The sequence below is a fragment of the Varanus komodoensis genome, unplaced genomic scaffold (assembly GCF_004798865.1).
Source record: "Varanus komodoensis strain SLA01 unplaced genomic scaffold, ASM479886v1 scaffold8, whole genome shotgun sequence".
NCBI classification, from domain to species: Eukaryota; Metazoa; Chordata; class Lepidosauria; order Squamata; family Varanidae; genus Varanus; species Varanus komodoensis.
The window spans coordinates 1,252,016-1,273,150 of NW_025336481.1; the positions used below are offsets into that span (position 1 = coordinate 1,252,016).

Below are 21,135 nucleotides of genomic sequence, written 5' to 3' on the forward strand. Positions count from 1 at the left end.
CTTTCCTGATGGTGAAGAATCGCCGACTGACCAGTCCTCCACAGGTCTGGCAGCCACCGTGCCTTTGACCTACCTGAACGCAGGTAATTCACTGCGCACGTCATTTTGCTCCATGACCAACCTATGCTAAGCATGTGCTGCATGAGGGAACATCCCCTTTGGGTTGCCTTAACCTGCCTGCAAATCACTTTTATCAGACGGCCCCACGTTTTGAGAGAGATGCCTCATCCGCAGCATCGACATCACCGATGCCTGCCTTTCTCCCTGTGCCATATATAATTCAATAAACATTTATCATCTCCACTCCCATCTTTTTTGCAGCACTTCTGTTCATGAATAAAGCAAGGAGAGAGTCAGTGCCCGTGCCTCTGGCTGGAAATTCTTTTGTGGACCGTCAAGAACGCCGTGGCTGGAAATTCTTTTGTGGACCGTCAAGAATGCCATACTGGAAATTCTTTTGTGGATGGTCAAGAATGCCATGGCTGGAAATTCTTTTGTGGACTGGCCCGGCCAGGTAGCCAATTTCTCAACTCAAAGACTGCACAAAGGAAGAACGTTTGAAGCGGGGATGTGAAGGAAAAGGGGGCTTCCTTCTCTGACATTCCCAAGCAAGGTTCCCAACCCCTGTGTTCCGATCAGGGAGTAAGACGCCAAGAGCGTCGTCTTTGCTCAGGTCTCTGTTCCTGGTGACAAGCCTCACCCCGGGTGTCAGGAGCTGGGGCTTCTGTGTGGCCTGTGGGGAATGCCCACCAGGGCAGTCCAGCGGGGCCAGGTGTGTGGTCCTGCTGACAGCCAAAGGTAGATTGCGCTTGCTGTGAGAACACAGCTGCGCAAGAGGAGGACCAGCCCGGGCCGGCTTGTCTGTGCCGGTCAAATGCAAACAAGCAGCAATCTTTCACAATCTTGCCACAACACAATGGCAAAATAAGGAAAAGAAGAGCCATTTCCATGCTTCACTGCAGCAAACTGAATTCGCCAATAATTGTACATGCAAAGGGGAGCTGGCACCAATCCTGGATATATCCGTCACATCCTTGTGCTCGCAGCTGTGCGTTGTTGGGCACCTGACGCATGCTCGGTGTACACCTAAGCACGAGGAGAGCTCAGGAGCAGCCCTGCTGCATCAGGTCAGGGGCCGCCCTTGTCTCATGTTCTGCTCACCCCGGCAAACCAGCGGGCTCACGGGAGAGCCACAAGCAGGACACGAGGGCGAGAGGCCTCCTGCCCATGCTCCCCAGCAGCTGCTGTGCACAGGCACATAGTCACAGATGTACAGCCAGGATGACTAGGAGCCATTCCTAGCCTCGTGTCCCGTGCATTTTTCAAGCCCCCTTCAACTGGTGGCCACTGGGCGAGTTGTGCTGCCGCACAGAGCAGAGTCCTTTTGTCTGGCTTGAATCTCCCCCAGAGAGAGGCGTGGAATGACCCCCTTCTGGGGTCCAGCATTACGCAAGGAGAAAGAATGTTTTCCCCTCCACTTCCTGCACACCACGCATAATTCTGCAAGCCATGTTTTGTCGCCCCTTACACACCATTTTGCGAAGCTAAAAAGCCCGCGGGGGAGCAACTGGGGAGCGTGGGCAGGAGGCTGCCCTTGTACCCAGAGGGAGCTGCCGCAGGCTTCCCCTTTCGCTCTACATATTCTTTCCTGAACTATACGGTCCCAACACAGATTTGCGTAAAGCCACTGCCATACTGGCCATTTTGCTCTGCTTTCTTTCCCAGTCACCCTGATTTGCCTGTTTCTGTGTATCAGTCACAACCTGAAGATCCCTTTTGCTGGTCCGTCACCACCGTTCAACCCGCAAAAGTTCATATGTGACGTTATAATGTTTTTCTCCCAGCCTGTTTACATAGCATTGTGTTCCTCATGTCAAAACCCTGCCCTTTTTGGAGCTCTTTGATGGCCATTTTAATTTTGGCCACCCTAAGAATTTGGTGTTTTCAGTCGTGGCCAATCCACCTCTCCCCCGCAAGTATAAATCATTTGTGAACAAGTTTAAAAAGAGGGAGAGAGCGCGGGTGCTGCCCCAGAGAACTCAGCTCAGGCCAGAGTACGAAATCTGATCTCATCAGCTGCGATCTCTCCAGCGCTCTCTCAGTGATGAAGATGGACTAATCAACCAAAGCCCAAGGAAGCAACCCCCATCTCCTGTAACGAGCCCATCTGTCTGACACGGGTAGCTGTTAGAAAGAGCAGCCATCAGCGTGCGTTGCCCGGGAGGCGGTGGCGAGGTGGTGGGAATTGCATGTGACAAAGCATAAATAATGCACAGATGCTAAGATGTGGGGATTGGCAACCAACCTGGCTCCCTGGACTTGCGAAGGACATCTCTCCAGATGGGATCCTGGGGACGCTTCACTGGAGTAAGCCCCAGCGAACTGAGTGGGACTTGCTTCTGAGTAGAAGTGTGCAAGACTGGCTGGCCTGGAATCTTTCCCAGGCATTGAAGCAAACCCTGCAACACGAATTGTCTTGGGGGGTTTGCTGCTGGAAGGTTTGGTGGTGGCCGCTGGCTAACGTAACTTAGAGCGGGGACAGATTAGGTGAATTAATGGATCCAGCAAAAGGCAAATTTAGACAGACAGATCATCTCAACAGGAATCCTAGAATCCTAGAGCCGGGGGGCATTTCATGGACCACGCAGCCCAACCCTTGCTCAGGGCAGAAATCCAGTTTATGGCATCCTTGACAGATGGCTGCCCAATCTCTGCTTGGACACTTCCAGTCATGGAGAGCCATCCCCTGGAGCGGCAGTTGATTCCGTTGTCCGAGTGCTCTGACTGTAAAGGTTTTTCTTGATGTTCAACCAAACACTTCCATCCTGTAACTTAGGCTTCTAATTTCATGTCTGACGGTCCTGGATGAAAACAGATTGTGGGGCTCTTCTGACAACCTTTCGTTATCTTAAGAGTGCTGTTTCCTCTCAGACTGCTTTTCTCAAGATTAAACATGCCCAGATCCTTCAAACTTTCCTTGGAGGAGTTTCTTTCTAGCCCCTTGACTATCGTTGCTGCTCTGAACTCATCCCAGTTTATCTGGATCCCCTTAAGGCGGTATTGTGACGTGGGCACAGGATCCAGGGTAGTCTGGCCAGCAGAGAGAGCAGTGGAACGATTACTTCCCGTGACTGTACCAATAATTTCATTGATGCAGCCTGGCCTTGCACCTGTCTTTTTGCAGACACATCACACCTGCTCCCCGAGGCTCATCCTGCGATTGACTACCACTCCAAGGTCCATACGGGACTGTGTGATGATGCTTCATTCAACGACTTGGAATTCCCTTAGTGGCAGGATCTTGGGCCTGCCCGCACCGGCTCTGACCGATTGAGACAGGAGACCCCGAAGGAGTGGGACTCGGTACCGCAAGACGTCTTACAGCAAAAGTTTGGCGGGGGGCTGATGACTCGTCGCCGAAGGCACAGCCGTACTCTTACGAGACTGCAGAGGAACGGCTGCAGCTTGATGGGAGAGGCAGAGAGCATTCATTTCCCGGTTGCGATGCGACCCCTGCGGCTCGGAAAACAGGACAGGGGACAGGGAGCAGGACCCACGGCGTTCTGCATGAACTCTGCACACTGCATCGCGGTCGCTGTGGCGCGCGGGGCCAGGTTTCACCAGTCCAAAAAATCAACACACGTCCAAGAGCAAGTCCATAAAAGTTTCCACATCCACTAAGTCCCCAGCTGTTCTGAGATCTTCCTGTTCTTGTAACCCGCCCACAAGTAATTGCAAAACCCAACGAGGTCGAGGGTGCCAGTGGATGGAGTCCGCTTGTGGCCCAGTGCAGAAGGATGCAGGCAGCGAAGCCGAGGTGCTGCTAGCCAGGTTTCCAGGCTTACCAGGCGGGGAGCGGCTACCCCGCCAGAGACGGGGCTTCCCGAGCAGCACCGTCTTCCCAGCCCGGAAGCCTCCCTGAGGCCCGTCCCCGGTATGTCTCCACCTTGAGTGAGATCTCTGCACGCCAGTCCTCTCCTGCATGCTCAGACAGCTCCTTTTGCTCCTTGCAGGAAGGCCTAAAGCCTGGCCTAAATAGGATTTGGTCTGATACAACACGGTTCTTTTGTGCTCGTATCGTGACTCAGAATTAGTTATCTGCCGGGCATATCCCCGGACACAGCTCTAGCCTCTGCTTTTAGAATTCCCCTCAGCATTGCTCGAAGGACAGCCTAGTACCCCCTTCTTTATCTCTTGCTCCACAGCACATAGTTTCCCGTTTCCCATCCAGGCCTAAGCTCCAAGCATGCAGACTGCTTTTCCATCTAGAGAACTGGAGCTGTAGACTAACTTTCTGCTTGAAGCAAGCTCTCCTAATAGCAACTGGGCCTACACTTGGGCAGGGACAAGTCTCCGAGAAGCTGGAAAGCCTCACTTTTACGGCTCTTGCGCATATAGCAGATGCCGCTCGTGAACTGCCTGCCCCTGCTTAATTACATTAACGTAATTTAGGACTTCATGCAGCAGAGTTGCCAGTTCATCAGAAGTTCTGCTGACTCGTGTACACAGAGAGATTCATCCTCCCCCGTCCACGGTTTGGAGCTGCCAAATATTCAGAGGCCGTTTCTGCAGCAAACAATCCATCACGGGGCGTTCTGGCACGCGAAGGCTGTCGACACCCAGCAAAGCAGCAACTTCTGCGCATATGTGTGATGACGAAGAACCGCACACATTTCTCACTGTACAGAATATATGGAGGAAACGACGATGGAAAACTGAGAGCCCGCACACAAATAGAAAAAAAGAAAACAAATTGTCCTGTGCATTCTTCAAGAGAAAGGGCCAGCTTTGGATGTCCGACGTCTAGATTTCAATCGCTGCTCAGCCATAAGTTAGATAATTGAGAGAAAATTGGCAAAGTGCTTTTTACACTGCAGGCTGCCCTGAGAAGTACAAGTCATGGGCCCATGCAGCTGGAAAGAACATCCATCCAAAACTCTGCTACAAGGAAATAGCATTCATGCAATCCAGGACATGCAAAACACGCCACTATCAGAGAACGTGGTTCAGAAAGCCAAGCCGAAGAGCTCCAGGCAACCAGAGAGAGCCCCAAGCCCTGCCAAGGGTGGGAGGGGGATCCAAGGGTCACTTGTCAGCATGACTGGGAGAAATGCCTTTGCTGGAGAGGGAACATGAGCAAACCTCATCTACAGGAACCAAAAAGGGATTTCTGCCTATACATTCATAGGATCGCTTCTTAAATCCTCAGACATCCACTTGTTTTAAATGTATTCCCATATTTGCTGATTCGTTTTGTTTCTATACTCCCCAGTGACCAAAACTCTGGATATAGCTCACAGAAATGACAAAATTTTATAATATCGAATTATTGGATGCTGTGCCCTATTTTATTTATCACTTTGCTGTAAATCTTCCTGAGGCGCCAGAAGATGGTCTATAAAAGCCTTAAACAAACAAACATACCAGTTAATAAACAATTCAAGCAACTAAGAGCAGTTAGAATGAGATACAATAACTGACATTTAATGGCTGTGGGGAAGCATACGATGCCACCGAATGCCTGGGAGCAGAGGAAATCCAAACACGAAAAAGACGGTGGCGTTTGCACCAGGCGCAGCTTAGTGGGAAGATCATCCCACAACTTGGAAGCCACCACCAAGAAGTCCCCTCCGTTGCCGTAGTGCTCCGAGCCTCTCTTGGCAGTGAACGGCTCGGTTTGCACTGCCTTCCTCGGAAATGCTCACCTGCTTCCCAGCTGCTTCCACATCCAGCTCCATTTCCACATTATGGAGCTCTCCAAGGATTGGCTCCATCTCACTTTTCTGCTCTCACAGTTCAACAGATGCTTCTGTTTTGTTTGCGCAATCCTGACTAATGCGAACATTGTAAGCTGCCCAGAGAACCTTTGGGCTGACACAGAAATGGAATACACAAACAGGCAGGCGAGCAAACAGCACGCCACTTTAATATAAGTGCTGCTACCCCCCTCGGCGGCCTGGGGTAGCTCCTTCGCTGCACTCCGCCCCTGGAAGGGCCTCCCAGGAGTCAGTCGAGATTTCGCCAGCCCACATTTTCCTTCCTCGGCAACTGTAATGGAGTCTGCCTTCAGTTGTTTGCTCTCATTCACACCTTTCCAGTTTGTAGACTGTAAGCTCCCTGGGGGTGAAGACCTGCTGCCTTTTGCTTGCAAAGCCCTCAAAGTGTCCACACACTCAGGGAGTTGCGTAAGTCGTCAAGTGTTTTGAAGTGGGCAGAGGGCTGCAGGAACGGCACCACGGCTCCGTCCATGCACTGATGCCCAGCCGCCACTGTCAGCGACGCTACAGGCCAAGGCCTTTGGGGTCCCCTCTGCCACACCGAGCACGGCACGAAGAGCCTGGCTTGGCCCCCTGCGACGTTGTTGCCACACGCCTCGGCCGCTCGCTGCGCTCGTGACATAAAGTGCCCCTCCCCTCCTCCTCTCCGCCTGTGAGCAGCACCGGGGGCCCTGCTGGGGTTGTGTAACTCAGACGCTCCCTCCTCTTCATCAGTGCCGGCTCTTGCTTGGAAGCGAACATTTGCAGAACAGAAAGGAGAACTTCTGTCGGAGTTGTACCTCCTCCAACATTTCACAGACAAAAATAACGCCGTGTTTGCAAGACTAGGCTCCTTGTACTGGCTATCCAAGCCACGTTGCACATTGTTCTGTCTGTTGTATTCATTTAGCCTCAAAAAGCCGATCCCCCACGGCTTACGAATGATAAGATGTTTGTTCTTTTAGGATAGATATGCTGGGAAAACAGAATTGTCTTGCAATCTGTTATCAAGAGTTCAAAATGAACCTCACTGGCATATGGAATGGCAGGCGGCGTTCCACATGACACTTCTGATGCTGGCGCCTGTGTGTTTACAACTCTGCCTCCACCTCCGTCCCAGGCCGCCGTTCAGCTTCTGGGGTCCCCAGGATGGGAGTGGAGCGCTGCGGAATGACTGGCTGCTCCGCCAACCCACGTGCTGCTAGAACTTCAGCATTCCCCAGAGACGAGGAGCAGGTCCTGGGATCTGCCCTAGAGAGGGGCACTTGGTGCCGACTGCCTTCCCTCCCTCGGTGAGCAAACATGGGCGGTGCATGCTGCTGACAGAAAGGGAGCCCAAACGGGGCCAGCGAGAAACGAGAGGGCGGCATGCTTGGGGGGCAGGGGGAAGCTTCCCAGAAGCACAAGAGAGCTTGCAAAAATATGCCTACGGGGCCAGCTCCCCCCGAAACAGCCCACTGAGGAACGAGTAGCCACGTCATATGGAATGAAAGAGGGAAGGAAAACAGAAAACTCTTGTGCGCAGGGAATGGTGAAGCCCCTCATGGCCCCTGTAATGTCTTGGGGGCGGCAGGAGACGCGCCCTGTCCTCCCACACCTGGCCACCTTCCTGCCAGGCACCTGCTCACTACCATTCGAGCAGCAGAAGCACCTGCGAGGGCAGTGGCCGTGCACAGCGCCCACGGGAGTGAGCTGCCTCATGCCCTCGTGCCCTTGCCGCTTGGTTTGTGGCATCCCCAAGGACACCATCCGTGATACGTCCGGAGGAGGTCACCACTCTGCCAAACCTTGGTGGCAAAGCAGCTGCCCGCAGGATCCCTCCAGCGGGATGGGGGCGAGACCTCCTCCTGCCCAAGCTCCCCAGCAACTGGTGTGTGCAGGCGGGCCGCCTCTGCTGAAGGAGGCAGCTCATGGCCAGCGAGGCTAGCAGCCACTCGGATAGGCTCCTCCTCCTCCTCCATGAATGTCCTGTTGCCTTTTAAAGCCGTCCACATTGGTGACCGTCACCACTTCCAGTGGTAGCAAATCCCACACTTTGTGCTTGTGCCAAGAAGTCCTTCCTGTGATCTGTCCTAACCTTCCCATCCTTCAGCTTTATGGGACGAGCGTGTTATGGCAGAGCGGGAAAAAGGTCTCCCTCTTCCCTTTCTCCACACCAGGCATTATTTCCTTCCTCACCTTTTCTCCCCACATAGGGGAGATGCTCCAAGCCCTCTGATAATTTTTGTTGCCCTTCTCTGTACTTTTTCCAACTTAAAAATGCTCTTTTTCGGGTAGGGTGACCAAAACTGAACACGGTATTCCATGTGCAGTTGCGCCAAAGCATCGTATTCTTTAGTCCAACTGAAAAATGCTTCCTGGATGACACTCTTAAAGAACGCCAACAGATTAGTGAGACAAGACCTTCCCTCGCGGAAGCCATGCTGATTCGTTTCCGCAGGCCTTGTCCCTTCATCTGCTCACTGGTCCAGTTTTTGATAGTGCTTTTAAGCCATTTACCCAGAGCAGATGTCAAGGATAAAAATGACTCCCGTTGCCAGAATCAGCAGCCAGTTTGGCCCCCTCAGTCAATGAGTGCACAACGATGCCCAAACCATTTTTAAGGGAAGAAACGCATATTGGACGTGGGGCGAAAATGGGGTACAGTTCCCATTTCTTTTCCAGGCCCTGCTCTGGTGCTCTTAATAGCAGCTGACATACATAAATGTGGCTTTAAGAAGTGTGCATTGCTGGGTTTTTCTTTTTCTTCCTTTGGCATGCAAATAATTGGCAGGAAATGTTTTCTACTGCTGGATTTCTGGGAAAAAACACAAAGAAAGTGCAAAGGAGGAGAATTGTATCATTATTAGAGGAAGGAAAAGAGAACTGGGGGCTGGAGTTGTCCCTCCGGCAAGGCATGAACAGAAAACGCTGCCACCCTTACTCTCCATGGAGGCCCAAGAGGGAATTTTACCTAACCCCTAACCCTAATAATGTCCAGGGCTTTCTAGACGGACATTGGATCCTCTAAATTTGCAACACCCCAATCCGCACTGAAGCACTAGCATCTCAGGGATATCTTTTCTGGCCCCAGGTCTACTTAGATATTATTGTGCCCTGCACTGGTTTCTGGAGCAGCCATGTTTTAACAAATGGGCCACTTCCCTAAAAAAAGAAAACAAGACTCAAGGTGCAATCCTATGTATGATTAGACAGAAAAAAACCCCTTCAACTCCCAGAGCTTCCTCAGCTAGGAGGTTCAGGGCCTTTTTATTCCTCTCCAAACATGCATAGGACTGCACCTGTAAAAATTTTTACGCCTGTATGCATATTGGGGCGCGATCTTATGCCTCTTCCGGGCGTAATTTTATGCCCGTTCAAGCCAACCCCAAAGCCTACAACTCCCAGCATGCCCCAGTTCCCGCTGCTGGCCGGGGCATGCTGGGAAGTGTAGGCCTTGGGCTGGTTTCGCCTAACCGGGCCTAGCGTGTCCAGCGGCTTACCCCCGCGCGGAAGGGCAGCCGGGCCTCCCCGCGCGCTCGCACGGCCGGTCGGTCGGCCGGCCGGCCCCCAGCAGGCCCAGAAGCGGCGCCGCTTCGCCCGCCGGAGCAGCTGCCGCGGGAGAGCGCGGAGTAGGCCGCACCGCACCCCGCGGGGCCTGCTCGGTTGCCACGGAGACCGCGCGCCTGCGCCGACGCGTCTTCTCCGCGGCCGCCATGGGCGAGCGGGACGCGGACTTCGTGCTGCGCTACTTGGCCGAGGTGGAGGCGCTGGCCGAGGAGGTGATGGCCGGGAGGCAGCAGGTAGGCCCGGCGGGGCTTGTGGGCCCCCTGCCCCGCCTCACATAGTCCGCCTCACATCTCCGCGAAAATCGCTGGCGCTGGATCAGGCCCGGCGGCGGGCGGGGGTCACACGGGGCGCGCAGCTGCCCGCGGGAAAGCAGGAGGCAAGGAAGCGGCGGCATCCTCTGGCCCATGCTCCCCGGCAGCCGGGGCGCACGGGCACGGCTCCTCTGATACTGGAGGACGCACGGGGCTAGGAGGGCAGTGGCTGTGGCCGGAGTGGGGCCCGTCGTCGCCGCCAGCTTAGCCTTTGGGGGCTGGAGGGGTTTCTGCCCCGGCCGCATTGCAGCCCTCGTGGCTCGGGCGGTGGGGTGCGGGAAGGGGGTTGCCCGCTGGCTTGTCCATGGCAGCGTGTGTGGTGGCCAAGACCCTCGGACCGGGACCCGGGCGATCCGGGTTCGAGTCCCCGCTCGGCCATGGAGCCCACTGGGTGGCTTTGGGCCAGTCACAGACCCTCAGCCCAGCCTACCTCACAGGGCTGTTGTTGTGGGGATAAGATGGAGGGGGAGAATGATGTCAGCTGCCTTGAGCCCTTTGTAGGAAAAAGGCAGGCTATAAATCGGAAAATAAATAAAAATAAAATAAATAATGGCATTCCTGGGGTTTGAACCCGGGGCTCCCTGCTGCGTGTCTCGGCCTCCTGCCCTGTGCCACCGGGCCATCCCTGACTCGAGGCCGCCCTGTGCGGGAAAGCCCTGCGGAGCATTTCTCAGGTCAAGGCCATGGCTTCCCTTCTGGAGTCTGCCCTCCTCATGTTTGGTCTTCCCTTTTATTTGTTGTTCTTTGTTATTTATTTCATTTATATACTGGCCTCTAGCCGGAAAGTCTCTCTGGGTGATTTACAAAGATTAAAACACATAAGCAGAGATAAAAATAGTGATTCACAATAAAAACCATTACAGTCAATGAACAAAAATAATTAAAAACAACCCCAACACAACTTGGTTGGTATCAGTTTGGTACACAGGTACAGCAGCATCTAATAAAAGCCTATTAAAACTACAACTTTAACTATTAAAATGCCTGGAAACTAAAAATAGGTTTTCACCTAGTGCCAGTAGGAAAAAAGAGTAGGCGCCAGGTGAACCTTTCTGGGGAGCTTATTCCAAAGATGGGGTGCCACAACTGAGAAGGCCTTCTTCCCTTAAGAAGGACCCCAAAGGATGATCTTAAGGCCTGGGTAGGTACATACCGGAAAAGGCGCTCCTTCAGATAACCTGGCCCCAAGCTGTTTAGGTCTTTAAATGTTAGTACAAGCACTTTGAATTGAGCCCAGACTTGAACTGACAACCAGTGCAGCTGAAAGAGGACAGGCATGATGTGATCTCGTGGGTCAGTCCCTAGTAACCTCTGTGCTGCCCTGTTTTGAATCTGTTGACGATTCCACACTGTTTTCGAAGGCAGCCTCACACTGAGTGCATTGCAGTAGTCCGAACAAGGGGTTACCGGAGCTGCATCACTGTGACTAGGCTCTGCCTGTCCAGAGAGGGTTGTGGTTGGTAAATTAGCGACGGAGCTTTTGTCTTCAGTCTTTGATTTGCCCTGGCCGGATGAGTCTTCCCTGGAGAGTCTTGCCTTCCCAAGATGTGTCCAAAGTACGACAGCATCAGTTGCATTATTTTTGTTTCTAGGGAAAGCTCTGCCTTAATCTGATCCAGGACCTCCTTGCTCATCTTTCTGTCAGCCCACAGCATTCACAAAGCCCTTTTCCAGCAGCATGTTTCAAATGCATCAATGTTCTTCTTGTCAGCTTTCTTCTCTGTCCAGCTTTCACATCCATACTTAATGACTGGGGATACATCAGCATGGGTAATCCTGGCCTTGGTCTCCAGAGACACTTGATCTTTTATAGTTCTTTCATTGCTGTCTTTGGAAGTTGGAAGAGTATGCCAGAACTGTATCCCTTCAGACCACTGGCTGGGGCTTGCTTGATGGGATACTACCTTTTGTTAAAATAAAATAAAAAACAAAATTCTGCACCTCGAAAGTTAACTCCATAGGGAGAAGACTACACCAGAACCCTGTCTAGTGAACTTTCTTTGTAGAAGAATTTTAAAAATGTTTGGTAAAGAGCTTGCACCTGAAGTCTGACATACAGGTGTTGGTCTGCTCCCTCGTGTGACCTTTTCCTGCTTTCTGCCGTGTTAGACTCCCTTGCCTTCCTCTGAACCCTTCTTGCTCCAGGCAGGACTGCCCACCTCCGTTGGTTCTTGCCTTTCCAGTTTTGAGGCAGGGGAATTAAAAGTGCCCCTCTGCTCCATCACTGAGAGAGGAGGAGCACTAGTCCAGCAGCGTCCCAAGTTCTTTCCTCACTCAGCGCCCATCACTTACGAGCACTCTTTATTAAAACTGCTTGTAATCTTCTTGCCCTTTCATGCTCCTGTCAAAGCCGTAGCTTCAGCCATTTTCATGGGGTCCTGATAATACGTTTGCAGGGGGTCTCTGCCTTTTCCTTCCCCTTCTCCCACTTTCAAGAAACATGTATAAAAACTTGTAAAAGCACGTAAAATACAGAAACTTATATATGCTGATGACCTGTTTACCATAAGTATGTGTGGGTGATCAGGAACACTTGTACCATTGGACCAACCTCATGATTCATTCATTCATTCAAATGTATATACTCCTTTGTGCAGAGGTATCAAAATGGTGAACCAAGGCAGAAAAAAGCAACAATCAGTAGAATGAAAGCAAGATCGTATAAATTAATTAGTGATAAAACAGCACTCTCTACTGTGTAGTACAAACCATGAGCTGGCTGGCTCCCACTTTAGGGACAGCCTGTGCAAAAAGTGACTTTTAAGAAAATACCGCACTGTTGAGACTGGCTGTCCATCTAAGGTCATGTGGGGAAACGTTCCAGAAGGCAGGTGCTGCAGCGCACCTGAGGATTAACCCTCTGGAGCATGTGGCACCCTGGGAGGTTCATCCTCTGATGATCACTGCGATTGTGTATGCAGCCTTTTTCATTTGTTTTCATTCTTTCATAAGTTGCTTGTGATTTGTTTCAAATGAGATGCACTATATAAATATTCTTTAATAACAACAACAGTTTACTGGATTTTTAATCTGCCAGTAACTTATGTTCAAAAGGATTGTGGTCTGGTTTTTGATGTGATCTTGTTAACAAAACCTGGACAGTTAACCATTTTTTATTTAGATTGTAGATCTGGATCAGAAGCGGAATCAGAACCGGGAGGCCCTGACGGCTCTGAGTAAGGAGGTGGACGCCACAGGTGAGGGGTCTCTTTGACAAATGGCTGCATTCCCAGTCAGACTCTTGGTCCATTGGATGCAAGCTTGCCTACTCCAACTGGCAGCAGTTCTCCAGGGTCTTTGGAAGGTGCCTTTTCCAGGCATAAATAAAAATTCCAGCTCTGGAATAAGCTCCCCAGAGCAAGGCGACTTGCACCCTCAATGCAATCATTTTGGCGCCAGGTGAAGGCATTTTTATTTTTCGGACTGTATAGTGTTTTAAAATTTCAGATGAATTTATTGATGGTTTTAGTTTACTATACCTCTTAATATTTAACTGATCTATGTATTTGCCTAAATTGTGCTATTTTGTACTTACTGTACTTCATTGGTTTTAATCGTTCCCTGCTCAGAGAGGACTTGGGACTATTGGCATGGTTTATAAATTCAGTAAATAAATAAATGTGGCAGTTGAAGGGTATGCCTTTTCAAAAGAAAAGTGAGTGATGAATCACAGTTTGTGTAAAGCGCAGGGACACCTATATGGGAATGGATGATGCTGAAGATGGGAATCCTGCAGAGAGCAGGATAAACAGATTGTGATAAAAAAGGTGATGTCGTTGGGGCAGCGTATACTGAACTGCCCCGCTGAGACGATGGCATGGACTGTGCTTTTCTAGGACAGATGACGCAGCGTTCATAGAGCCAAACCGTAGTGGCAATGGGGGAATTTCAGCTTCTTCTTAGCTCTGCAAAGAACAAAACATAGAAACAGAGCGAGTCAGAAGGGGTCTCTTGGGCCATCTAGTCTGACCTCTGGCACCAGCCAGCTCCGCTCACGAAATGCCCACCATGTGCATGTCCAGCCTATCCTTGAACACCCGCACCGATGGAGCCTCAGCGACCCAATTTTTACTTGCTTGTAGCTTCATTACTTAGGACAAGGAATGGGAGGATCTGTGGTTCTGGGCTTCATCCTGACCAGTAGGAAAGAAATGGTGAATGACGAGGAATTGTGTCATCTTGGAGTCGGTGACAGAGAAGGCTGTGAAGACTGAGGAAGCTGAAGCTGAACCAGGGATGCTGGGAGTTGCAGTCCAGCACCTCTGGAGGGCAACAGGCGGGGAAGGTTGCTGTGGCAGCCGTGCCGTGAGACCAGTGAAATCTGCATTCTGCCTTGTTTTCCATAAGCTGAGCTTTTGTCTGCTCATGGGGTCGCTGTTGTCCCTAATCCTTCCTCCTCTCAGTACTGGAGGTACTGCTGTGGTTGCCCACTGTAAGCACTTCCCCAGAAGCAAATCTGGAATAGAGAACACGAGAAAAGTCCCGCTGGATCAAACCAGTGGCCCATCTAATCTACCAGTCTGTACACATGGTGGCAAACCAGCTGCTCGCAGGACGGGGGCAAGAGCTGCTCCTGCCCAGTTCCCCAGCAACTGGTGTGCCTCTGGTGGAGGCGGCAGCTCATGGCCAGCAAGGCTAGTAGCCCTGGATAGCCTCCTCCCTCCTCGTGAATCTGTCTAGTCCCCTTTTCGAGCCATCCAGATTGGCGGCCGGCACCACTCCCTGTGGCAGCGAATCCCATAGTTTAACTCAATGCTGTGTGAAGAAGGACTTCCTTTTATCTGGCCTAAACCTCCCACCAGTCACCTTCGTGGAATGACCCTGGGTTTGAGTGTTATGAGAGAGGGAGAAAAATGTTTTTCTCTCTCTACTTTGTCCACACCATACATTATTTTGAACACCTCTATCGTGTATTATTCACCCTTTTTCTAAGCTGAACAATCCCTTTTGATATAGCCACTCCTCAGGGGAGCTGTTTCAGCCTCATGATAATTTTCGTTGCCCCTTTTCCAACTCAATAATGTCCTTTTTTAGGTAAGGCAACCAGAACTAAACACAATATTCCAGGGACATTAAACTGAACAGTTATAAGGAAAGTAATGTTTTGGCAGTTCTCTTTTTATTCCTTTCCTAATTCTGCCTAGCATGGAGTTTGCCTTTTTCACAGCAACTGAGCACTGGTTTGACATTTTCATTAGTTGTCCACCACAACCCCGAGATCCCTTTCTTGCTCAGTCACTGCCAGCTCAGATCCCATCAGCATATACATGAAGTTGTGATTTTTAGCCCAACATGCATTACTGTATGTTGTTAGTCACAAAGTCGTGTCCGACCCATCGCGACCCCATGGACAACATTCCTCCAGGCCTTCCTGTCCTCCACCATCCCCTGGAGTCCACCCAAGCCCACACCCACTGCCTCAGTGACCCCATCCAGCCACCTCATCCTCTGCCGTCCCCTTCTTCTTTTGCCCTCCATCGTCCCCAGCATTAGGCTCTTCTCCAGGGAGTCCTTCCTTCTCATTAGGTGGCCAAAGTATTTGTTTCATCTTCAGTATCTGGCCTTCTAAAGAGCAGTCAGGGTTGATCTCCACCAGGACTGACCGGTTTGATCGCCTTGCGGTCCAGGGGACTCGCAGGCGTCTCCTCCAGCACCACAATTCCAAGGCCTCAATCCTTTGGCGCTCAGCCTTCCTTACGGTCCAGCTTTCACAGCAAGTATACAGCATTACTGTATACTTGCTTATTACATGTAAGTCACCTGCTACTGGCTAGTCCAACAGTGATTTGAAGCATTCAAGAGAAATGCTTTTCAAGTGATAGCAAGGAGAAGTTTACCCTTGTGACTGGGGCAGATGCCTCGAAGCAGCTACCTAAATGCAGCCCCTCCTTTGTATCCCCTCAAATGCCGTAGGGGAGCCTCACACTGCCGTTCCTGGCATGGAACAACAAGGAAGCTCAAACTTACAAAAACAACTAATTGTTGCAGATGCGAATGATAGAAGTTGAATGCAAGATGATTATGCCCGGAAAGCAAGATCATTAAATTGTCAAGGCTGCTTGTATTCCTTGTTGAAAGTACTCCCAAGCCTGCATTTAGAAGACTGAGATTCCACACTCGGAAAGAATAGTACAAATGAGACTATGTTCCTTTTTGAACATTACATAGAAACAGAGCGAGTCAGAAGGGGCCTCCCGGGCCATCCAGTCTGACCTCCGGCACCAGCTGGCTCTGCTCACGACAGGCCCACCATGTGGATGTCCAGCCTATCCTTGAACACCCGCACCATCGTGATCGTTGAGACCGAATTTACTGCTTTTTAATAAATCGGATGGAAACAAAGCACATGCTTAAATCCTCGGAGCGCTTCTGCAACAGGTTCCAATCTTTGGAGAAGGCTGCATACCTAGAATTACAGAATGACGTGGCCAATAGCCTGGGTGTACAATGGCACTGAAGTTCCAACATGCAAAATCTTGGCTGTGCCACCTTTTCCCCTCTGCCTTGTAGTTCTCATTTGGTTTGGCTGTGAGAACTCTCTTGAGTTTACTGCCTGCTTCTCCCTCCATAGGCATGAAGGGTACGAAGATCTTGGCAGCTGCTCCTCTGTTCTGGAACTCATGTCTCTCAGAGACTCGCCACAGCTTTTGGAAATGTTACAATTCCTTTCCATTTGGGGCGTTTTCTTTAATCAGCTGTATATTAAGACCTAACCCTAACCTCAACCCCTGTAAATTTGATGCTGGGTTCCAGAAGATTTTGAAAAACTAGTCCATCTTTGTGTTGGGCTATTTCCTAATAATACAGTTTTTCCCAAACCTGTTTAAATTAATCAATTATAAAATTGGCAGTGGTTTTCTCGGTGTCAGTGGGGAGCAGACAGAAAAGATTTTCTTGCATGATCCTGACTGGCATCGAGAACAGGAGCCAGCCTGATGCCTGTGCTGAACCGTGCACCATGGAGGTTTTGCAGTGCTGCTAGTAACTGCCCAGCGCTTGCTTGCAACTGTAAATAGGGAGGGTTAGTACAGGAGCTGGTGCAGGGATTGTGGCGTTCCGTGACAAGTTACAGTTGCCATTACTCTTCAAAACTGCTGTTTTCTCCCTCCTCTGTATCTCATACATGCCCATCTTATGTGGATGCTTTCTGAGAGCACATTAAGTCGGATGACGAATGTCGGCCACAAGTAGCAGCTTGATTCCTCTTCTCTCTGGGGGACGAGCACATACAGCAAATTGTCTGGCTTCCCTTGCACACCCTGAAGCTTTTGTGTTAATGAGGGCAAGGTGTGGAAGACACATTCTCAGCCCGTGATGGCGCCTGGATTCTTGTAAGACGGGCCAGGCCTCTGTCCAGTGAGAAACTTGAGTGTCTGCTGTACCTCTTCTGTGCTTGTGACGTGGCATTGTGGGTTATTTCTCATCCCAAGCTCGCTGGTGATTCCTCCCCTCTGCTGCACCTGCCTACATTGTGCGGTCGAGTTGGGGCACCTAGTTGGCGATATAAGCGGAGGACCAGTATGAGGATCTGCCATTATAACGTAGAGACTTGGACACTGGTGCTTTAATGAGGGTTTGCTTCTTTGCTTTCAGATGAAGTCATGGTTTGCTTTGGGAATATGTTTGTGCAGCTTTCGAAAACAAAGACCAGGGACATGTTGCAAAGAGGTGAGATCCAGCAACGCTGCGGCATCGTGCTTGCAAAGTCTCCCTGTTTCAAGGGCCGAGTCTCTCTACCAGATGGGAATACTGCCAGAGATAGCTCGGGAGTATTTTACCTCATTTCTCCACCTCCCCGTAGCTGAAGCTGCCTGAGCAGTTCACAGCTGTCCATGGGGACGTGACGCCCGGGACGGATTCAGCCCTTTGTGTGCTTGCTGAGCTTTCCTGCACCCGGCCAGGCCAGGAAGCAAGCCGAGCCAAGATGAGCGTGAGCACTGGGAACGCTAGCAGCTTCTTTGCACAGAGCAGATGATTTTTTGCACACAGTCTGCGAAGTCCGCAGACTGCATGTGCAGAAGCAGAATTGCGCTTGTGCAGAGGGCACATGGGTGGCCTGTGGGGAACCTGGCTTCAGGGACTTGCTTCCTGCCACATGCATATAGGAACACTCAGCGAGGTGGGCTTAGGCCAGAGAAGGCAAACGCATCCAGGCAAACTAGGAATCCAGTGGATTCCCACCCCCAAGCAGATCCCTCACATGGCGCTAGTGATGGCTCATCTGAGTTCAGTTCAGAGCTCAGCACCACCTTTGCTTCCTCCGTTCTGGCAGCTTTGTGGTGAGGTAGTAAATGTTGGTCAAACAGGATTTGGGGGCTGACGGGGCAATTTGCTGCTGGAAACGAGATGAGTGAAGCGGAAGACGGGCGCTGAGCGAACTGGTGATCCCCGCTCGCGGCCCACGTTGCCTGCCTGCCTGCCTGCCTGCCTGTGGGGGACATCAGAATTTGCAGCAGCCAAAGTATGGCTTCCACATGACACCTGCCCATGTGGCACAGACAACATCTAGCCGGACTGCCTCAGCACCGCACCTGTCCAGAAAGAGCCCGTAGCTGCCCATGTGCTCGTTGGCCCTCTGCAGTTTTGCACGAGGGGATGCGTGGTTTAAAAAAACGCACCCCTGAGCTTTGCTTTCCGAGATCTGTTTCTAGCCGTGGTATATGAAGCGTGTGCAGGGAGTGCCTGTCAGGCAGCTAGAATGGGAGGCTTGCAAAGACCAAAGCCAGTCAGCCAAGCTGTGCGCTGCCCGGAGCCCCCGGGCTGCTTCCTGCCCCGCCCTGTAACATGGTGGCGTGCCTGTTGGGCAGGGAAGGGGAACAGGCGTCTTCATGTAACGCAGTCAGCAAGTTTGGGGTATGGCAAAAGGGCCCTTGTACAGTCACGATTGCCTCTGAGGGACAAAACAAGGAATAACCTGAACTTTTCCTCCAGATCAGGAACTCCTAGATGAGGAGATAGCCAAACTGCGAGAAGAGCTAAAAGTCAAGGTCAACAATCTCCTGGAAGCGCAAGGTATTTGCTAAGCAGGATGTAATCACCGGGTTTGGTACCGAATGTGATGGGAAGCTGGGCTCTTTGTAGTGTCTCAGGCACAGATCACGTGGGTGGGCTGTTGTCTTCTGCCGGTTGCCGCCGCTCTTCATGCCATCCCAGAAAGCGAGGCGAGGCCCGAGAATGGAGGCATGGCGGTTTGTGGTGGGTGCTTCCCGTGTTGAACCTGGGGGGCGGCTGGGGTCACGGCTCCAAGAAGTACACCTTCTGGGCTGTGCCGCTCCACGTGCCGATGAAGGGGCCTCACTCTTGTGCAGGGGGAGGTGTGCAAGGATAGAAACAACTGTGTGTCCTTCACAGATTGAGGCACTTGTAGAATGCATCCACTGAACAAAATCACAGGCCTAGTAAACAGGGCCGAATTGAAGGAAATGTGTCAGTGGTTTCTAAAAAGGAGCAAGCAGGGGCAGGGGGCTTTCTCAGGACCATTGTGGTCCCGGGGGGGGGGGGGGCTGGCCCTTGGCCTGCTGCTCTGATTCCAGTCCAGGCTGGGCTCACTGGAAGCAAACGCCGCCATTTCCAGCAGTAGCAGCTCTTCCTTTGGGCCAGAGCAGCAGGCACCAGGGCCCGGACCTGGAGTGGGACGCGGGCGAGCAGCAGCGGGCGTCTAGGGCCATATCCAGGCAGAGGAAGCAGCCCCTGCCAGTGAATCTAAAAAGGCATCCACGCCGTAGCTGGCTCTGCACGCGTTGTGGCTGTCGGTGTCCCTCCCGCTTGAACACTGAGTGACACCGTCTGGTCCCTCCCCCTCCTGCCCCGGCAGACGGGCCTCTTCCTGGCAGTGTCCGAGCAAGGTTTCTTGGGGACGGAAGGTGCTGGTGCTGGATTCCACCCCTCCCTTCCCCCAGGACTCCTCAGCAATGGCTTATCAAGCTGCAGGGCCCAAAGGCAGCGGAGAAGCTTTCCAAAGCAGGCTCCTTTCCTGCTGTTTGTTCTTCCACCGAAGAAAATAGGGACTTCTGAGCAGAGTTGGGCTTAACCTGGCCTTCCTGCCCCAGTGAAGCCACCCAAGTATCTAAATGCACCGGCTCACTTGCTGCTTTCGCCTCCCTTGCCTTTCCCTCCCGGCCGTCAGCTCCTTGTGCTGAGGGCTTGGGCGTTGCTTCTGCTAACGCTGGGCAGCATTGTGCCCGTTGATGGAATACCCGGCTCCAGGCAATGTGGGCGGCACAGAGGCTCTACCGATCTGGTTAGTGCTGCTACAAAAGAGTCTTCAGGACAATGTGGTATCTCCTTATTCTTTCTGAAGGTAAACCGGAGCTGAAAGGCTACAATCTAAAGCCCTTGAATACTGAAGAAATGTTGTTCATGAGAAAGGTGGTGGAGGGCTGAGGCGGTCTCTTCATGCAGACTTTGCAGCTGCTTCTTTCATGGAGAAAGTTGCTGATCGCACAGGAGGCAACTTCACACCCAGATCTGTATTTCCTGAGCTGTTCAGCATCTGATTATTGGCATCTTCTGTGGCAGCGTTTCCTCCAGCCAGTCAAGTTACTGCAAATCTGCAGAGAAGCACGCTTCAGCTTTCTCACATCTGACAGTCTGGCTGGCGTACAAGCATTAAAACCTGAGGAACAGAAGAGCTGCGATGGGCCAGGACTCTGCCACTGTAATTCAGACTGCTGGAAATAAAGCGGCAGGAACAGAACCGTCATCCCCCTCACCCAGGACGAGAATGCGCAGTTAAAATGTGTGTAGCTCTGAGACAATAAATCGTACACTCAAATTTAAAAGGTGCTCTTGTTCAGCTTGCTCGTGTTAAAACTCTTTGCCTGAAGTCAGCAATTCTCATCGGTTAAAACTCTGGGCACCAAGCCCAGGTAGCCTGAAGTGTCCCTTCGCCTGGCAGCCTGTCTTCCGGCACTGTGTGAAGAGTGTTGCAGGCCAGGTGGGTAAAGCACCGAACAGCACAGCTGGGAATGCTCGCCTCATCTCTTGGCTTCAGTCAAACATCTGCTAGTGTTTCTGCCAGCCTCAAAGCGAGTGTGCTCTCTGGGATTCTGGATGCTGCTAATTGATTTACGTTGATATAATTAACTTTCCTGTTTGCATTAATTACTAAGAGTGGCGAGGAAGGCAGAAACCCAAAAATACCACCTTCAAAAATAGAGGAGTTCTGAGTTCGGGTTATCCCCTATGGCCAAAATTTCCTTTACACATCTTATTTCCACCAGTAGATGGCACACGTCCCCCCCTCCCAGGCTCAGCCTGGAAAGGGCCGCGTCAAGCTGCTCTGCCGGCATTCCCACGGGATTTGGCTCCCCGTGGGGACTGAGGCTTAACTGGGGATTACAGGAGCGTTCGCCGGGAGCCACAGGAATCCTGGCCGGGACATTTTTTCAGCAGGCTTTCTTGAAAGCGGCTGCTGCCCTGCCTTTCCACGCAGCCCATTCCCACCCACATCCCCTGATGATGGACGTGTATGAGCGGGTCAGACCTACTGCTGTCACACAGTCTCCCCAAACGTCTGG

General features: G+C 51.6%; 1 protein-coding gene across 2 annotated transcripts; it reads left to right on the plus strand.

The window, feature by feature from the left end:
- Positions 1 to 9,424: 9,424 nt before the first annotated feature.
- PDRG1 (p53 and DNA damage regulated 1) lies at positions 9,425 to 20,397 on the plus strand. 2 transcript variants are annotated; one of them, XM_044455639.1, is made up of 5 exons: positions 9,425 to 9,538; positions 12,738 to 12,813; positions 17,210 to 17,284; positions 18,548 to 18,628; positions 19,917 to 20,397. In XM_044455639.1, exons 1-5 carry the CDS (start codon positions 9,452 to 9,454, stop codon positions 19,997 to 19,999), a joined length of 402 nt encoding a protein of 133 aa, XP_044311574.1. In that variant the 5' UTR covers positions 9,425 to 9,451; the 3' UTR covers positions 20,000 to 20,397. The 2 variants fall into 2 exon arrangements, with proteins under 2 accessions (XP_044311574.1, XP_044311575.1); XM_044455640.1 differs by lacking the exon at positions 17,210 to 17,284.
- Positions 20,398 to 21,135: the final 738 nt, after the last annotated feature.

Bases quoted from the DNA above. Each gene is read 5' to 3' on its own strand.
- PDRG1 (XM_044455639.1), top strand. From the start codon at position 9,452: ATGGGCGAGCGGGACGCGGACTTCGTGCTGCGCTACTTGGCCGAGGTG. The intron at 17,285-18,547 runs GTGAGATCCAGC...CTTTTCCTCCAG, and splicing joins CAGGGACATGTTGCAAAGAG to ATCAGGAACTCCTAGATGAG. The intron at 18,629-19,916 runs GTATTTGCTAAG...TTCTTTCTGAAG, and splicing joins CAATCTCCTGGAAGCGCAAG to GTAAACCGGAGCTGAAAGGC.